Source organism: Hippocampus zosterae, chromosome 21 (assembly GCF_025434085.1).
Source record: "Hippocampus zosterae strain Florida chromosome 21, ASM2543408v3, whole genome shotgun sequence".
Classification (NCBI taxonomy): domain Eukaryota; kingdom Metazoa; phylum Chordata; class Actinopteri; order Syngnathiformes; family Syngnathidae; genus Hippocampus; species Hippocampus zosterae.
The window spans coordinates 6,905,543-6,924,106 of NC_067471.1; the positions used below are offsets into that span (position 1 = coordinate 6,905,543).

General features: G+C 49.9%; 2 protein-coding genes across 3 annotated transcripts in view; one reads left to right on the forward strand and one right to left on the reverse strand.

Annotated features, from left to right (window-relative positions):
• The window catches only part of snd1 (staphylococcal nuclease and tudor domain containing 1), an 82,591-nt gene that overhangs the window by 35,541 nt on the left and 28,486 nt on the right, over nt 1–18,564 (forward strand). For both annotated transcript variants that reach the window (XM_052055541.1, XM_052055538.1), the window contains exon 17: nt 18,032–18,220. In XM_052055541.1, coding sequence (XP_051911501.1) covers nt 18,032–18,220 — 189 coding nt within the window. The remainder of the gene's footprint in view (nt 1–18,031; nt 18,221–18,564) is intronic.
• lrrc4.1 (leucine rich repeat containing 4.1) lies at nt 961–5,834 on the reverse strand. Its single transcript, XM_052055535.1, has one exon. The coding sequence runs from the start codon at nt 4,396–4,398 to the stop codon at nt 1,552–1,554; it is 2,847 nt and encodes a 948-aa protein (XP_051911495.1). The 5' UTR covers nt 4,399–5,834; the 3' UTR covers nt 961–1,551.

Below are 18,564 nucleotides of genomic sequence, written 5' to 3' on the forward strand. Positions count from 1 at the left end.
CACCGTGCATAAAAATTCAAAAGAAAGCCAGCCAGCATGACTTTTGATGTTCTTTCGCCTTTTTTGTTCATTACACAGCAGACGTCGAAAGGGGAGGGGCGGGACGCCTACTTGAAGCAAGTAAATTGTTTCGGATTTTGGGGTGGCCGGTTGCACTGGAAAAATGGCTCCGCATGCAGAAGTCGTCACGCGTCGTCGTATTCCCTCGACTTTTTTTTTTAATTTTAATATGGCCGTCGAGCAATCCCGTTGGCGCTGTTTTGCGAGCCAATAAGACAAACGACAGACCGCCGCATACGTTGCGTATTATTGCTCTTTGTCAGGCGCTAATCTGCATAGCCACATTATGATAAAGAGAGGCGATTGTATCAGAAATGAAGAATGCCCGGTTAACGGTGAGACCTGAACACATTTGTCACCCTAAAAAGCCCCCCCCCCCCCCCCCCCCACCCCCAGCTCCCACACACATCTCCCACCATGCTGATTGATGCAGGCACAACAGCTGGCGGCGCAATGAAAAGCGAAATGAGGATCTATATTTTCCGGGCGAGATGAGGCCTCCCCATTTCAGTCGCTATTTCACCCGAATTTATCACCTTTTTACTCCTTTTTTTTTTTTGGAGTGCGATGATATCAGCTCGTGAATCCCTCCCCCGAAAAGAGCTTTCGGTTTCATGATTGCCATTGGTTCATCTTTTAATTCGAATCAACGTGGGATTCTATTAATCTGTTGACCAGTGTGACGTAGCGGCCTGGCCTACAAAGCTATAAAGTCAAGAGCGTCGTAATTGGCGAGGGGGAGAAGTAGCATACATTGGAACCCCCCCCCCCACCCTCACCCCCCTTGCACTGTGATTCACATCTGAGTCACTGCCGCTGCGTTTTGCTGCAGTATCGACAGCAACCGGTTGATCTTGACGGTAATATACACCAGGAGAACAGGAAACTACAGCATATTACTTTGTGGGTTTCTTACAAAAAAGAATCTTTTTATTGCATTTATAACACTTGGCACGGTACAAATTCTTGGTGCTTTCACAAGATAAACCTGTAAAGATCAACGCTGACCTTTTTTTTTTTTTGTCGTTGTTAAAGAAATGACTTTTTTTTCGTATAAATATGTCCTCTCATCACTGCATTTTCTGTAGCACGGTGTAAAAATCACACAGAATAGCCACCCCCCCGTCCCTGTTTTTTTTTTTCTTCTCCTAAACAACACTACCCTCATTTGTCAAAGTCAAGACAGCTTCTAAAACAACATGTTTTTTTTTAAATATAAGTTACAAGTTAGAAAATAGTTTCATTTTCTTTTTAATATATGTTTCTCTGTCACCAGCTCATGGTAGTTTTCCACGTGTCCGTATATATTTATTTATAAGCATGTACAACAACAACTTGCCAGTCTTTGCGTCTGCTCTGTACAAAATAGTTGTTTCTGTCCTCTTTTTCATTGTGCATTCTATTGCATGATTTAAGTGGTGGTGGAGGGGTCGGGGGGGATAAGGGGATGTGTCTTGGCGGGCAATAGCTGGGGCCTAAAGGTTGGGCTATCTAAATCTGAGTCTCCTGTACTTTCTCCTTGGTGTGAGTTTTAATGACAAAGGGTTCGGTCATTGCCGTGATGGTGCTGGGTAAGGTTCGAGGCAAAGAATTCCCCACGTTGTTTTCTGTCCATTTGGCCCCGTGACCGCTCGGCTTGTAGGTGTTGTATTTTGGCTTCAAGGTGCTGAAGTCCATTTTGTGGGGGCTGTAGTCCACCTTGTGGGGACTGTAGTCCATTTTGGGTCTCTGGGCGCGGGGACTGAATTCCGCATGAAAGGCGCCGAAGTCTGCTTTGTGCGGGCTGAAGTCCGTCTTGAACGCGTTGTAAGGGTCCTTGGGGTTGTAGTTGCCGTCGGGTTTACATTTCTGGACACTGTAGTCCATTTTGGGTTTCGGCTGAGTGCTGTAGCCGGGCTTGTAATCCGGTTTCGGTCTCGGGTGAGTTCCAAAGTCGTGCTTGAACGGGCTATATTCAACCTTGTGTTTATGCTGAGCGTTGTAGTCGGACCTTAACGGGCTGTAATCGTGTTTGGATTTTGGTTGGGTACTGTAATCTCTCTTAAATGGGCTGAAGTCGGTCTTTTGCCTTGGATGAGTGCCGCAGTCTGATTTGAAAGGGCTGTAGTCTGACCTGGCTTTCGGGTGAGTCCCAAAGTCCGGTTTGAACGGGCTGCTTTCTGCTTTGGACTTGTGAGCGGCGTAATCCTGTCTGAAGGGGCTGTAGTCAAGCTTTGGTCTATGGAGGCTAAAATCTGGCGTCGATTTGCGAGCGCTGTAGTCTTGGACGGACTTGTGGCCATGAAAGTCCATGTTGGGCTTGTACGTCGTATATTCTGCTTTCGGTTTGTGAAGGGTGAAATCAGCTTGAGGTATGTACTCGGCCTTGGGTTTGTTGTAGCCGTAGTTTGCCTTGTGACTGAGATATTCCAGTTTGTGGATGCTGTTATGGTCTCTGATTTCGGGCAGCGTCAGAGCTGTCTCTTGTGCTGCAGAAGCCGGCGGCGGAAGGTCCTCCTCGTCGACCTGGATGATCTCCACGGTGCGAGCGGCCGCCACGGTACTCCTCTGCTGGTGGCGCTTTCTCAGTTTGTAGAAGGCAATGAGCATCACCGCAGCCATCAGGGTGACTGCCACAAAGCAGCCAATTATAATCTTGGTGGTTTTCATGACCTCATCCAGACTCGGGCCAGACTTGCCAGGTTTACCGGTTGCCCCTTTGAGTCCGGGCCCCGCCGATGGCTTGGCCGCACCGGGTGGGCTGTCGGTGCTTTGGAGCAACACGGTGGGCGTTGAGATGAACACCGGCTGAAAGACGGAAGGTTGGGCGGTTGTGGCGGTCGTTCCGAGGCCCGGTCCTCCTCCCGCTACGCCAGCCACCGTGGTAGCAGCAGATGTCGTCGTGCTCTTCTTGGGTTTGGGCATCTCTGTGGTTGGGCCCAAGACCTCCACCGTCACAGTGGTGAAGTAGCTCAAGTTGGACGTGTTGAGCTCGGCCGCGCTCACGTTGAGGTAGGCTGAAGCATTGGACTTGCCGGCCGCATTGGATACCATGCAGGTGTACGTGCCGGTGTCAACAGCCAGGACGTTTGAAAAATTCAAGGTGCCGTCGTTCAGTACCGATATCCTCTGATCACTCGAGGCGTGAGTCAGGATGGTACCATTTGGTAGGAGCCAGCGTACCGAAGACATCTGGGCCGTGCGGCAGCGAAGCTCGGCGACTCTCCCGGCCGAGATGTTAAAATCCCTCGGCGCGTCCGCAATGAACGGGGCGGAACACTGGGTCGCAGCTCCCTCGCCTCGATCCACCTCCACGAGCTGCCGCCCTCTCATGGTGGCAGGTGAGTTGCAGCGTCCGCAGCAAGTCGAGTTTGTGGGGATGTATTCCCTTAGCCAACGTGCTAACCACACGGCATCGCAGCCACAGTTCCAAGGGTTATGGTGAAGATGGAGCTCCACCAGGTACCTGAGCGGGGAAAAGAGATCGTGGGGCACAGCGCTCAGGTTATTATGGGCGAGATTAAGCTCCACCAATGATGGTAAATCATCAAAGGCATTGCGCTCGATCACGCTTATCTGCGAGTTCATCACCCAGAGCTTTTTCAGCAAGCTCAGTCCTTTGAAGGAGCTCGGCTTTATCACGGGGAAGTGGTTTTCCGAGATCTCCAGCTCCTCCAGGCCCTTCAGGGGACTCATGTTTGGCATCTCCCCCCGGATGTTGCACATGCCCAAGTTGAGGTACTTGAGATTTTGTAGGCCTTCGAAAGCTCCATCCGAGATGTACTCCAGTTTCCGCAACTCGCCAAGGTCCAGCCGCATCAGGGAGGGCACCCGGTTGAAGGCGTAGGAAGGAATACTCTCAATGGGGTTGTTCCTCAGCCACAGTTCTCTTAGTTTGGACAGGTACTCAAAGGCCCCGCTGGGTACTACCGTCAGCCGGTTATCAAACAGCTCGAGAGTGTTGAGACTGGTAAGTCCATTAAACGCGCCCACCTCAATCTGCCGGATGGCGTTTCGCCCCAGCTGGAGCACCTCAAGGTGGTGCAGGTGGCGGAAGGAGTCAGCCTGCACCGCCTCGATGGCGTTTTCCATCAGATTGAGGTGTCGCGTGTTGGCCGGTATGCCCGGGGGCACGCGGGTGAGGCCCCGGCGGGTGCACACCACTTTTCCCTGCTGATTACTGCAAGAGCACTGTGGGGGGCAGCCCTGGGGTCCTTGCGAGGACGCCGCCGCCGCCGCCCCTAAGGCCAGGGAGGCGCTGCTCCATGCCCGTGCCATCAGAAACACTACGCAGAGTAGGGCGGCTTTCCTGGCACAATGCGCAGCTACCCTCCCCAGGAGACTCATGATGTGGCACATTCATAATTCAGCATCATCTGGGGGGCTGGTGGTGGTGTGTGTGGGTTTTTGGGGGGGGTTCAGGAAGATGAGATGGTTTACCGACTTGAGTGTTTTGGGGACCAGAGTCAAAAGCGAGAAGGGGACTGAAGATTGAAAGGCGACATATTGATATTGCAGGGGGAACTTTTGTCTATATTTTAGTGAACAGCGTATTCCCGTGAAATGCGCTCAGGAGTGGGGGGAGTGGGTCGGCTGAATTGCGACACGTATGCGAAGGACACGGCGGTAAACGAAGCAAGCGAAAGCCATCTTACAAAGACAGAAGTGGAGACACGCCGCGAGGGTGTCGCAAAGGGGGGTTCGAAACACTCGTCACCTACCTCAAGTTAACATTACAGGCCCCTTGAACCGAGATCTATAGCCTCCCCCACAACGAGCGGTGGCACTCGCTTGAGCCGAACGCGTTTCCCCGAGCAGCGACCCCCAAAAAAAAAAAAAAAAAAAAAAGCCTTTTAAACAACTGCTCTGCTAAACCAAGATGAGCCCTTTTGGAAATCCGTACATCCAATCCGAAAGATTCAAAGGCCTTTTTATGATGGATCTTTGTCTCTTGAGTAACGACAACAACAAAAAAAAAAAGCCCGTACGTAGGAATCCACTCAGTCTCCCAAAGAAGCAGTGCTCCACCGCTGGCTTCTGGCGCTCAGCTCCGTTTGCCTGGCGTGTCCTTGGAATCCGACAGTTGATCCCCTCGATAGACGCCGTAACCAGGTTTCCATAGCGCCCGGTCGGGTGACACGGTTGTCGAAAAGAGTCTCAAATGGCTCCAAATAAAAAACCGAAAAAAAAAAAAAAAGGGTTGAAAGACAATTCCACAGTCCCCCTTTTTTCCAGCGTTCTTTGCTTTGCCTTGCGCTCCGGAGGCGAGATTGACAATGCGGGGGTTAAAAAAAAAAAAAAAAAAGCCCCCCCACCCCGCCTCCTCCTCTTTATATTCCTGTGCCCACTTTTCAGTGGTCAATCATTTGCTCGGTTGGTCAGTCTTGACAGCTCTTCTTCTATCTTTCCATCCCGAAATGTGACGACGTGTCCACTTGATTTTTTTGTCTTTTCTTCCTCCTTTGCGCTTTTCCCGCGCACTCGGCGGGGGCTTTTGCAAAGGCTCGGCGCGGTTTCCGACTTTTTTCCCTCTCTTGCTCGTCCCGATCCCCTCGTCCCCTCTCGTCAAGTTGCCGCACACTGCGGCCGTGCGGCAAATTGCCGGCGCACGCGCATCATCCTTGCCAAGCGCGCACAGCAGCAGCTGCAGCCTGCCTCCCGCGCACTTCCCAATAATCCGTCAATTTCTTCAGAGCGGGGGGAGGGGGTGGGGGCGGGGATGCCCAGAGCAGTGGTGATGTCGATCAGGGCGCGAGGGGGGGGTTGCTTGAGTTCGGCAGACGGAGGGGTGGTGCGCAGTTCTGTTCTTTTTATCCTTTTGCTTTCCAGTCGTCTTTTTGTCTTGTTCTTTTTCTTCCGAAAACCCCCCCACCGCCCCTCCTCTTGTGGCGCCGATCGGAGCCTCCTCTCCCGACGCGGCGTCCGACGGGGGGGGGAGGAAGAGAGCAGCAAGGCGAGCGCAGGGTGCGAGCAGGGCTTACAGGCGTGACGTTAATAGTAGCGTCGATGTGGAAAGGATCCGTTGTAGCGGCTAACGGGAGAGAATGAGCGAGCTTGGATCTTGCTTTCTCTCTCTCTCACGCTCGCTCTCTCGCGCTCTCTCTCGCTCTCTCTTTCGCGCTCTGTCTCGCTCTGCAGTGTCCTGAGGTAGTTGGGTGAGTTCAAAGCACTCAGACCCTTTTTTAGAGATGCACCTCTTGAAAATCCCGTTGTCCTGCTGCACTCTTATTTATTTTAAATGTGCTCTCGTCGCCTTGCCTAAGGGCATGTAAAGGGCGGGGGGGGGGGGGGGGGAGGTCCTGTGGTGGCCAGTTGAGAATGCTGTCTCACCCTTCACCATTTTTTTTCCCCTCTAGTGTAAAACTAAAGGAGCATGAATGGAGTGCTGACGCATTCTGCTCCTGGAGCTTGTGCCGGATGCGGTTAACTACGATACAACCCCCCCCCCATCCCCTTCCCGCCCCCCACCTCCGCTCACCACCCAAGCTCACTTCACATTCACCTTTCTTTGCTGTCAGAATCACCCTTAAACCTTCACCGACAAGCCAAATTTTTGCTTGTGGATGAGGTTGAGATGCAAATCTGAAATGGATCGCGGCCCGTCTTGGATCATCTGCCAATCAGAAGCATCGTAGGTTCAAGCTCTAACCTTGGACCAATATTTGAAAGAAGTTTGCCATTTTTGTTCCCCGTTATCTGTGAGCAAGGCAGAAGTATCTCGAAAAAGCAATACTTTAAATAACCAGCATGTTTGTTGAGCGGATATCATCGCATCGTTTAATTTACCTCATAATGGAGCCCGTAAAATGTTCTCATTAAGTGAGATACCTTTTTTTTTGGGGCACTCGCAATGCCCACGGTCCCGTCGTTTTCTGTCTGTGCACTTTCAACCCTCAACAAGAGCAGAACCTTGCAATCCCCTAAAAGGTCACTCTCAGGAAGGCAATCGGCGGGAAACGAGACACGCTTTTCCCTTCCGCCCCTGGCGGCGCCGAAGCCTAAAACAAACGCACCCTACCCATCAACTCCATGTCGCCCATGATTTGTCCAACCCCCATGTCCATTAAACCGGGAAGCTTCGTGGGGTAATTGATGGTATCTAAAGCTTGCTGTGACGCCGCTGCTAGGTGCGTGCGCGCAAGCTAGCGGATAAGCGTGTGATAGCGCCAGAAAGGAAAGAGAAGGGGAGCGCAAGCGCGGCAGGCAGAAAAGGTCATAGCGCCTGCAGCGCGGGAGCACTATTCCCGCCGGCGCAATGAGCACACTGCCGAGCATCTGCATTATACACCCGCAGACTTTTTCCGTTACTTCACCGCAATTGTAGACCAACGGGCTTCAGCCAGCGTGAGGCTTTTTTCTCTCATTGATTGTCCAATCCAAAATGGCGCCATGCGTGCGACGGCCGGTGAAAAGCTGCTCCGTAGACACGGCGGTGCCACCGTTTGGTGAGCAGGTGACCTGGAATGAGTCCATCCGAAGCTTCGGTGACCCTGAACATCATCTCGCAGTGGCTTTTCGTCCCGTCCGCCCCCCCCCCCCCCCCCGTCTCCTCGTATCTCCTCGCTCTGTGATCTATTGCGTCGTAAGTCGACGTGGCGAACCAAGAAAAATCACTTTTCCCGAGTAAATTGGCGTTCACCTGGCGTACCAGCAGGATGCGATCCAGGCCAAAAATTTTTCGTACTCGGCGAAGCTGGTGCCGCGTTCCGGGGCTTTCCGTACAGTATGCACGGGTGGACGGCAGCCAGGAAGCGAGGTCACGCAGCGGGGGCCCCCATATGTTCACCGTAAAACACACTCCCGCCTTGACGAGACGAGTGTTGTCAGGCCGCACCTCCAGGACCCGCCGACCGGTGATGAACCGATGAGCTGTCAGATATGCGGGACCTTCACGCCATCACGCCGGGGCCCCCCCGATGCCCTCCGCCTGCCTTCGGGCTCTCTGGAGCATCCCTAGAACCGGAGGCTGCCGCATGTGGTTTTGGGGCTATGGCGCGACCTACTTTGGCGCGGCTTTGTCGACCCGCGGCCTTTTTGACGGGAGTGTACAAACTGTGCCCGACGCAACCCGGCAGCCCCCGGGGCGAGTGATGGCAGATCTGGGCTTTGGCCATTCACATGTAGGTCAGCCCCCCCCACCCCCCCACCCTACCCCCGTGACCGTTATTACATATGTGTCACCAGTTTCCGTTTGGATTAAACGGGCCGCGGTGCCGATCCGATGAGTGGAACGTGCGTCGGAACGGCCCGACAAATGGTCATGTCATTGCCGGGATGAAGGAGTCCCGGTTCGAGTCCGTAGGCGAGTTGCGCATGGTTCACCGCGTGATTCCATGTGAACGAGCGCCGGTTGTGAAACTGCCGTCATTTGCGCGACAGGATTGTTGCAATGGGATCTCGTGTCTATACGCTCTGACTGAAAAGGTCATTTTACATCTCTGGTGACGAATCAGAAATTCAAATGAAGAGATTTTCATCTTGTATTCAGGAAAATGTCTGTAGTAGATTTCATTTGTCCTATTTTCGTGCGCTCAACAGTTTTTGTCTTTCACCGTTCTATATAGTGCCGATGCGCGTTTATTAGACCACCACGATCTCGCGTGCTTTTCGTCCATCTTATCCAGCGCAATTAGCGTATTTGGGAATATGCTAACATTTCCAGCACCGTTCTTAGATTTGCAAATCCAAGGAACCGCATCGTCGTGCCATTCGTGTCGAGTGTCGTATAAACGGTGTAATCATCCTGCCTTGAACTTACCGCCTACGATAATTATTCAGCCGGGGAACTTCGGCACACTATTTTCAGCCCCCATGCCCTCAATCTGGGGGACCATTATGAAATTTTTGCACCGACTTGAGTGGCCTTTTAAGTGGCCTCTAATGTCCCAATGCTTGATTGCGCTGGCCGCAGTGATGCAATATTATTTTAAGACACTTTTTTTTTTTTTTATCCCCAGGTCATTGCACTGAAACACACGCGTGCTATTCAATGCGGCTGACCTTCAGGCAAAAAAAAAAATAAAAAAATGATTACAGTCCATCCCCATTTTCATCTTCATTTCTAGGAATTAATACTGCGAGAGATTACACACACACACACACACACACACACGCAGTAGTCCCAGTTCTAACAGCTTTGCTGTTTGCGATATCATTTCATAAGCGCCACGCAAGTTTAATAATGAAGCAGCTTTTCCGGAGATTAATATTGGGCAATAAATACACATTAGCAGCGTCGGCCTGGCCAGGTTGGATAATCTGCGCGTGAGGCAGACCTTGAACTCCATCCTGTCAGGTTGCTTTCTCCCCCCCCCCCCCCCCCCCCTGCCCTTCCTCTTTTTTGGCCATCTATTTTCAGTCCTAAATTAACACATATTTGCAGTTTCTCAAATGAGGGTAAGATCAGGTCACGGCGGTTCAAGGCAAAAAGGATGAGTGTTTCCTTTCGCTCTCATCTTCCCCCCCCCCCCCAACCCCCCCGCGTTATTCAATGTTTGAGCTTTAGCGAGCTGCCATTGTCTCCAGACTAATGGGCTTCATTATGTCGAGCTGTGTTCCTAGCAGCTGCCAGAGTCGGGATTAGCCGTAGCGCCGTGTTAGCTCAAAGCGGAAGAAAAGGCGCTGCTTTGGGAGCGGTCCTTAAAAACCCGGTCGGCGTGGGTAAGACGACACCAAGTGCTCTGTTTTTGAGTCCATATCCCGCCCCCCCGTCCCCCCACACACCTCTCTAAAATATATTTTTTCTCACTCTTGTCATAGCCGCATAGGAATTCATTGTGTGCGTTTATCACGACGTTGCTTTTGCCCATTGACAGGCCGTAGAAAATGGATGTCTCTGTTGCCGGGCAATATGCGGGTAAAACACAGTAAGTCACGGCAGCGGGAGGTTCTAAATCGTCGGAGTTGGCAGATAAGCTGCCATCTTTGCAGAGATCTCCCCCCCTTTAACCCCCGCCCCCCCATCCCGCCTGCTTACTCTCCTCTTCTTCTGCATCTTGACAGAGTTGCTACTTTTGATTTCGGGCAACAAAGGATACACCCAGAAAAAAAAAAGTCCGTTTTTTTTCTTGAAGTCGTCATGTGGGCCCCGACGAGTTTCGTTGAATGTCGTATGAGGCACAAACAGTGATTCGGCGCGCACAGCCTTGATAGATGAGTCCTGGCACTGTAAGTAGTCTTACAACGGAATATCTGCGGGTAATCAGATCGGACGTTTAAAGCTCTTAAAAGGAAACTGCGATCCTGCCAAGATATTCTTCTTCAAACATCTCCGCTAACTCCGTCGCGTGACATTTCAATCGAAACCGTACAGTGATCCCGCTGACCTCCAAACATCCTTTTTCGACGCTTATCAAAAGTCATCACCTTTTGCGGCGGGCGTTGCGATCCAAAGCGCTAATCCTAAAATCTCGGTCGCACTTTGTGTCGCGTGGGATTAAGTCCGACTGAAGGTGTTTGATTGACGGGGGGGTGGGCACAAACTGACCTAAGGGCCTCCCGTCCGTCCTTGTTGGCATTCTTACAATCTGCTCATTCAATTGAAGTATAATAAAAGGTGTAAGGTACACACTGGTCACCTTCACTTTAACTCGTGACCCGTGATTCGTCGTCAGGTGTGAGGATTTACTACCCGCCTACGTGGGCATAAAAGTACATAGTTGCTCACGGGGGAGGCAGTTAAGGGCGTGTCCGCTCGGACTGACGGGCGGACCCTAAATCACCCGCGCCTTTCCTCCAAGGACAGAACAGGCCGTAACTCCTTAAATGCTTTTATGCCGGTCCCTGTTATGGGGCGGGGGCTGTCTCGTCAACCGCTTGGCGCGGGGCTTGACAGCAAAAAAAACGGCGAATGAATAGTAGCGCGAGCGCTTCATACACCTTTAAAAACCTTTTACAAGCCTTTAACTCAGAGGCCAACGTGCTTGAGTGCGTTTTCCGGAGCGGTGCAATCAGGGGGGTATCCCCTCCGGAGGTAGGCCGGTGGCAGGGGTCCCGACGCTCGCTGTGGTGGGGGGGAGGAAAAAGCAGCAAGGCAGCATTTTCTAAATTAAAGTCAATAATACTGCCGCGGCGTTCCATCTGAGGCGGGCCTCCTCCCACGCCGTCGCTAAAGAGAGCGCCGGCGTCTAATGTCAATTGACTTCTCCCGTGCAGCGGGGGCAGCATGTTGGTGTGGATGAATACACACACACAAAAAAAAAAAAACACGCCATCTGTTTCGTTGATGTGGCTCTTGTGTTGTCGTTTTGACGATTGATTGATATTTCATTTGGAGATATCAAAAAGAAAATTCGTGTCGCTTATTCTCGGACGAGTTTTGACGATGAAATAAAAGCACACGGTGTAGACACCGTTTTAAGGAATTTTAAGGACTCAGTCCATAATATGGTGGGATGCTTTTTGATGATTTTATGTGGGTGTGTGGGGCTGATTCCTGTCAAAATGGTGAGTCATGCACCAGGAATCATTTTGGTGCAATTGATTTTTCTTTTTGGTCAAATTGATGTCAGGGAAAAGTCTGCATTCAGCCCTGCTTGAAATCTATTCCAACTTTGACAACACATTAAAAGGAGCCATCGAGCGTAAAAGTGTCTTGCGCCTTACCTGGAGCCTTTTTTTTCTCTCCCTCTCCCTCTCTACTGATATACCCACTTTTCTCCGAGTTAATGGACTCGAGCAACGAGGCTCGGCGTCGTGGTATTTAGCGGGAACACTGCGGTTATTTGAGGTGGCCGGCTATCCACTCGTCACGTCTGCTAGTTTTAGCGCCTCTGCAACTTTTTAATATCCAAAAGGTAAACAGCCACACATGATGGATGACCTGCCTGTCGAGTTTTGTCAACGGTATTGCTTTTTTTTTTTTTTTTTTTGGGCGGGAAGGGGGGGGGGCAGTTTTGGTTGCGATTGGAAAAAGTCATTTTTCTTCCCAATGTGCGTTTTCATGTCTTTTTGTCTCCGGATGACTTGGCAGTCACCGTTTTTGCGCACCCGTTTTTTTTTTGTTGTCAAAAACTAAATGACCGATGCTGCTCAAAGAGTCGCCCTGGTTTTGTTTGGACGAAGCCGGAGTTGAGCAGCTAGCGGGCGAGGGGGAAAAAAAAAAAGGCGTGCGGCGTACACGTCACCGGGAGGGTATCTGCTTTTGCCCGTGGCCACATAGGAGGGGTAATTGAATCCGTCGCCTATTTTCAAGGGCGTTCTCGCCATCCTGTTGTTCCATACAATAGCCTTATCTTATTGGAGGATGGCGCGAGAAGCGCGTCTGCCAAATGAATCGAGCGTAATCAGTGATACACTCGGATACAGATCATTTAATTATGTCTACCTTTTTGAGTGCAGGTGCGCCGCAATCTTCGATGCTTTGTTTATCTGGCTATTATCCTCCCGTATCTTGATTCGCTGCCCAGAATGACAAAATTAAAATGAGAAAGAAACAAAAAACAAATAGGCTTGTTAAAATCACCCCCCCCCCCCATTCCCACCCGTGGCATAGCCCGATGCCTGATGATATCGTCGTGTCTACTTAAATTCATTCAAAAGTGGTGTCAAGACTCCCAATCCGATGTCATGTATGTTACGACCGAGCTATTGGCTCGCCCTTCTTTTGTCTTTTGCCCCCCCCATCGCCTTCTGCTCAGCGTTAATTCTTCGAGCCCCTCCCCCCCTCCGCCCCAAGTTAGCAGTGATTAGCGGCGTCTGGATTACGACGGGTATGCCGGGCGCCAAAGATTGAGGGCAAATGAGGACAAAACCCATTTTTTACCGACAGACGTGAACCTAATTGATCTTTTTTACGATGGTTTTGCCGTTCACCAACTATCCCCCCCCCCCGTAACAGACTGCTAATAAAAGCGCCGATGTCGAAGCCGTTCTGAACGTCCGCGACGGCGCTCCCCGTTTTGATGGCTAAAATTAATTGGAAAAGACCACATTTTCGGCCCGCGCCCAATTTAATTTGGGCTCTTTACAATCTGATGCCGCACCGAATCGTATCAAGTCATGGGGGGGGGGGGGGGGGGGGGGGCGAGAGAAAAGGCGACCGGTGGTGAAATTATATTTGCCACCCAATTGTAATTTGTCGTCTAGCAACAGACTAACTCTATTTACTCGCTGGCTGCTAAGTAGGAATGACACAATAACATCTGCCCCCAGACACACACACAGTCGGATCATTTTCATCTTGGCCCGGCCACCTGTTGTTCATTTAAGTCGACTCGTTTATTTCATGGCGTCGTGGTTCATGTTGCACAATCACCCACTCGCCGTCGTAACCGTATCGGTCGTTAAAGTTGCGGCTCACGAATGCGCTTGTCTTTTGTTTCAGCACTTTTCAAACATCGCCGTATCACGATACGGTTTGAAAAGTGTATCGCGATACCGTGGAGTATGATTCAGTTTCCTGGTGATTTGTACTATGCGGAGCAAATCCCCCCCCTCGAAACTTGGAACGGTGCAGCCCAAGCGAATCTCTCTCCGCTTTTGACAAGCGCACATAAATTGACAAAAATGCCTCTCGGTCTCTGCTCTCTCGCACGACCGTCTGCCTCATTCTCTCAATCTGTCAGCTCAGACAGTCCGGGAGGACAGAAATGGCTCTTTGAGTGACACGGACTGGCGTTGCCATTTGCCGCGTCAACTGGTGAAAGGCAGAGAAAGAAAAAAGGCGGAGACGAACGATTAGGGCCTGTCCCGCCCCCGCCCACCCCCATTTTCCCTTCACTGTGGTCACTGAATAACCAGCAAATTTATGGACATTTTTCCAGACCGGTCGCTTGTCGTCTCATTGAACTCGGTTTAATACGCCCCCTCCGCCGCCACGCCGGATCGGACTATCTCTGGCGCACTTTTTTTTTTTTTTGTCACGGTGGCAAGCGAGGCATGAATATTTAAAATTCCATTATGAAATCTTAATTTGATTCGCAGAGCGGCGGCAAGTGGAGCGTGAGCACGAAAACTTGGAGGTCTTGTCGTTGATATGAATACTTTAACCCCCCCGGAGGTTTGACAAAGCGGGGAAGGGTAAACACGTTTGGTCTTCAATGTCAACTCTGACCCCCACCAAAAAACAAAAAACAAAATGGGCTTGGCGTTACCTCCAAAGTTCTTCGGGCCTCCACCCTCCAGACAACCCCCCCCCCCCCAAAAAATCCCAAATCATGTTCACAATATCGCTTCAGTCGAGTAGTCTTGAAGCACCCGCAGTACAGTTTCCATTTGTGTTCCCTCAACCCGAACCCACCCAGTTAGGGGGGGAGTTATTTGATATTAGTCTTACAAATGGTGCTCAATATTCATCGAGCGCCACGCTATGTTGCCACCCTTCTGGGGGGCTGGGGGGGGGGGGGAGATGGGAAATAAAGCGGAATTGTCGTTATTGCTGTTATTGATTTTAATATCCAGGCTGTTCAGGCCCTGAGCAGTCGCTTCAGCTCATTCATTTCATTTCATCCAGCAAAAGGATCCATAAAGTCATTTTCGAAAGTTAGCATGATTTGTTTGCTGACAAATGATCCCCCCCACCCCCTTTTTTTTTTAAAAACCATATGGGAATTTATTTTATAATTTTTTTTAGGGGGTTGTTTCCATTGTAGCCTAACTTTTTGTTACCGTTAAGATGTATTCGTCGCGGTGGAGAAACGGCCACATTCAGCCATCGCAAATAGGGATTCGGGTAATGAACTGGCTCCTCCCCAAAAAGATTATATATATATATTTATATTTATATAAATTGATTGACAGGCAGAGTCAAGATAGGGGTCTTTTCCCATTTCTGGCTTAAGTCCGAGTTCGGTAACCTCTCCAGATTGTGAGGCATAAAGAACGGAGCGATCGCTCAGGTTTTGGAACATCAAATCCATTTAAATCCACCCGACTTATCCGAGCCACCCCCTCTCCCAACTTTTCCTCATTCGCCCGACTTGTCAGAGTGCGACGCATCCATTAAACATTGACGAAAGGGGGATGAGGGGGTGGGGGAACTCATTAATGGGCTGCAGACGGGTCTAATGGCGGGCACGGCATCGCGCTTGTTTGCCTGACCGTTAATGTGGCCCGGCCCGTTTGACTCCCCGCCATTTCTAGGAATGTCGTTTTGACGATTGATTGATACTTCATTTGGAGATATCAAAAAGAAAATTTGTGTCGCTTATTTTCGGACGAGTTTTGACGATGAAATAAAAGCACACGGCGTAGACACCGTTTTAAGGAATTTTAAGGAATTTTAAGGACTCAGTCCATAATATGGTGGGATGCTTTTTGATGATTTTTGGGTGGGGGGGAATTCATTAATGGGCTGCAGACGGGTCTAATGGCGGGCACGGCATCGCGCTTGTTTGCCTGACCGTTAATGTGGCCCGGCCCATTTGACTCCCCGCCGCCGAGGAAGACGGCGTTGTGGCCCTCTTGACAGTGATGCATGGCACCCCAACACGATTGGATTGATCACCTCGGGCAAGGGGGTGGGGATTGAGGGGGGGGGGTCTCCATCCGCCTGCACAATGCGCATGTTGGTGTTACCTCATGTCTTTGATCACTTGAAGCGGTGAAAAAAAACACTCGATCGTCTTTTGTCTTCGCGGAGAGTCGACTCTGAGATTTGCCACTTGAACGTATTTCGAAAATCACAGGCGGCAGCATGAAAGAGGCCATTTCGAAAGGTGCTCGTACGTCCACTTATCCATACTCTTGATTTACCAGGCACTCGTTTCCGTTGTTTCCGCGCAATATGTCTCTGAACAGCCCCCATTTTAACCATTTGGTTTTTTTTGTGGGGTTTTTTTGTCTCTTTTGTGCTTGTCTTTTGTATTCCAAGCACCATTGACATGACTCGACATCCTCTTTCCGTCAATGCCATTGATTAAGCGATCAATTCCGGCTCGTTTGATTCATTCACTTGTAGCTCACCGGTAAGATGTATTAGCAGACCTCTGGTTGTACCGACTCAACCTTTTCAGGTCTGAATTTGAACACCGCACGCGCGTCCGTCGTCTCGGGCGGTTTGATTTTGTTTGCAGTTGAGCATTGATTAATTATCTCCTCCCAGCAAGCGACACCTTTACAAAGATATTGATTTGGGTTGAAATCTGATTAGGGCTGCGTGCTGCTGCAGGACAATGAATGTCTCATTTAACAGAAGCCAATGCTGTATTGTCTGTTTATCGGGAAAAGAAATATTTTTTTTCCCCACACCGATTAATTTGTTTTGGAAGATGATGACGGGTATCCTAAGTCCGTAATGTGTGTGATAAAAATGTAATTTGCTCACAACTCAAAACGCTCTCATCTCAAATCGTCTTTCTCCACTGAAATGAATGTAACTGTCGTTAATCGGTTCTGGGCTCCCTGGAAATAGTACGGAAATTTGTCGTATTTTTTTTTTAAATCAGGAAAATAGCACCTGTGATATTGTACTAGAAAATATACGCACTTGACTGTTGAAAAAAAATGCGTCAGTCGGTCAGTCATATCTGAAGGCGCAGCTGCACTTTTATTTGTTGGTAAGAAACAATAGCAATTTTCTGAAATGCAATCTCACGGCATGCTTTCAATTTGTTTTAGTGCAACTTTGGGCTATTGACGAGGTGTCACCCGCTGCCGTTATTTTTTATTTACTTATTCATTCACTTCTTTTATTTTCATTCACTTCCAAAGAGTTAAGTGAATTAAATCAGACGCGGTTTTAAACAATGACCTTGGGGGGGCCCCTGTTGTGCCTGGGAATGACTACGAGATTGTGCAGACACAAACACACACACGCAGACGCTTCTAACTTTGTGTGTTTTCTTTTTTTTTTTTTTCACTCCCCGTCTCCTCATTTTCATCCGTCGTGTCGACACAATCCCAGCATTTATGAGATTACCGAAGCCCATTTGCGTTCCGACGGGAGCCATCTTGGCTCGATGGCGGGGCCTCTACTGGGAGCCATCTGGGCTCCAGTCAAAGCCCTTTTATATTTCTACGGCTATTAAAAGGCAAGATGAACTCAAAAGAAACCTTTTTTTTTTGTGCGTGTTTATAAAATGTCTGATTGATGTCACGTATGCGAGGCTACATGGCTGAAGGTAATAGAATAAGGCTACCAGTCATTTTCTCTGGGTATCCCTTCCCCCCTCCCCCTCCATCCTTCAGCCGTTTGTTGGTAACCTTTTCTTGCCTTCGACCGCTTCCCCCGTTTGACATTCAATGGCGCTCCGTGGACGAGTTCTGTCCTAATGGCCTAGTTATGTAACCGCCACAGCAACCCAGAGTGCTAAAGAGTCTCTCGCGGAGGGCGAGCACAGACATATTCATAGATAGATAAAGATTTGAGTACGCTTTTCAATTCTTGGAGTTGGTTCAACCTGGATCGGAGATTCCGAATGGAATGGTCAAGTTTGACGCCTCAAGATGACGCCTTCCGATAAATAAAATCCTTTTTCGACTTGACCCTCAGATGAAACCGAGCAGTTTACAAACGTAATTGTCGGCAGATTTCCCCCGTGGCCACGCCATTAACCGCCGACGCTCCTAATCGCAGGATTCGGCCTCCTATCTTGCCGCCGCACCTGCCCTCTCGCTTTCTCGCTGACCGAGGACATTTTATATATATCTATATTTTTTATTTTAGTTGCTGTTTACATCCATTTTCCCATGAGTGGTCGAAAACAAATTAATAGATAATTACGTCTGAATCGGCACAAATTTTGCCATGCGTTGCAAGTGGCTAATTGCAGAGGAATTACGTTACATAAAATAAACATCTGCCCACGATAATTCAATGCTGCCCACCGGCTACGGGTTGACCCGCAAATAAAAAGCAGATGTTTCAGACAAAGGCTTCGTTTTGGTGATGACAAAGCACGGCCAGGGAAAAAAAATAAAATAAATTTGGGATAGAACAACTGCCTCCGAGATAGCATCTGTACCTCATACCTTGTCCTGACAGTTAAACCTAATCATCGCTACAGATCGCTAACAATGTCTACCCCCCCCCCCCCTTCCTGTCGGCTTCCAGGTGGAGGTGGAAGTGGAGAGCATGGACAAAGCCGGCAACTTCATCGGCTGGCTGCACATCGAAGGCGTCAACCTCTCGGTGGCGCTGGTGGAGAACGCCCTGTCCAAGGTCCACTTCACGGCCGAGCGAAGCAACTACTACAAAACGCTGGTGTCGGCCGAGGAGGGGTGCCGGCAGAGGAAGGAGAAGGTGGGTGTACCCCTTTTATTTCAAACACGAGTGTCATTAAAGGAAGGCGCCGTTAATTTTACGCGGGTGGGTCGATTGGTAGTAATGAATTAGTTGAGCTTGGAAAAACGCACGGGAGCTGAAAAGTACACTTTTGTGTTGATAGTTCACTTTTATGGCAACATTTTCAACACGGGGGGGGGTACGTCCTTGTCGGGTCCAATGAGACGTAATACGTGCGCACTCACTGCTGGACAATAGACGCGAATTGAGCGCCAACATTAAACGCCAACGCCGTGTCGAGGATTTTTAATGAGCCAGGTGGGTACACAAAACAAAAGTACACTTTTGTGTTGATAGTTCAC

Bases quoted from the DNA above. Each gene is read 5' to 3' on its own strand.
- lrrc4.1 (XM_052055535.1), bottom strand. From the start codon at position 4,398: ATGTGCCACATCATGAGTCTCCTGGGGAGGGTAGCTGCGCATTGTGCC.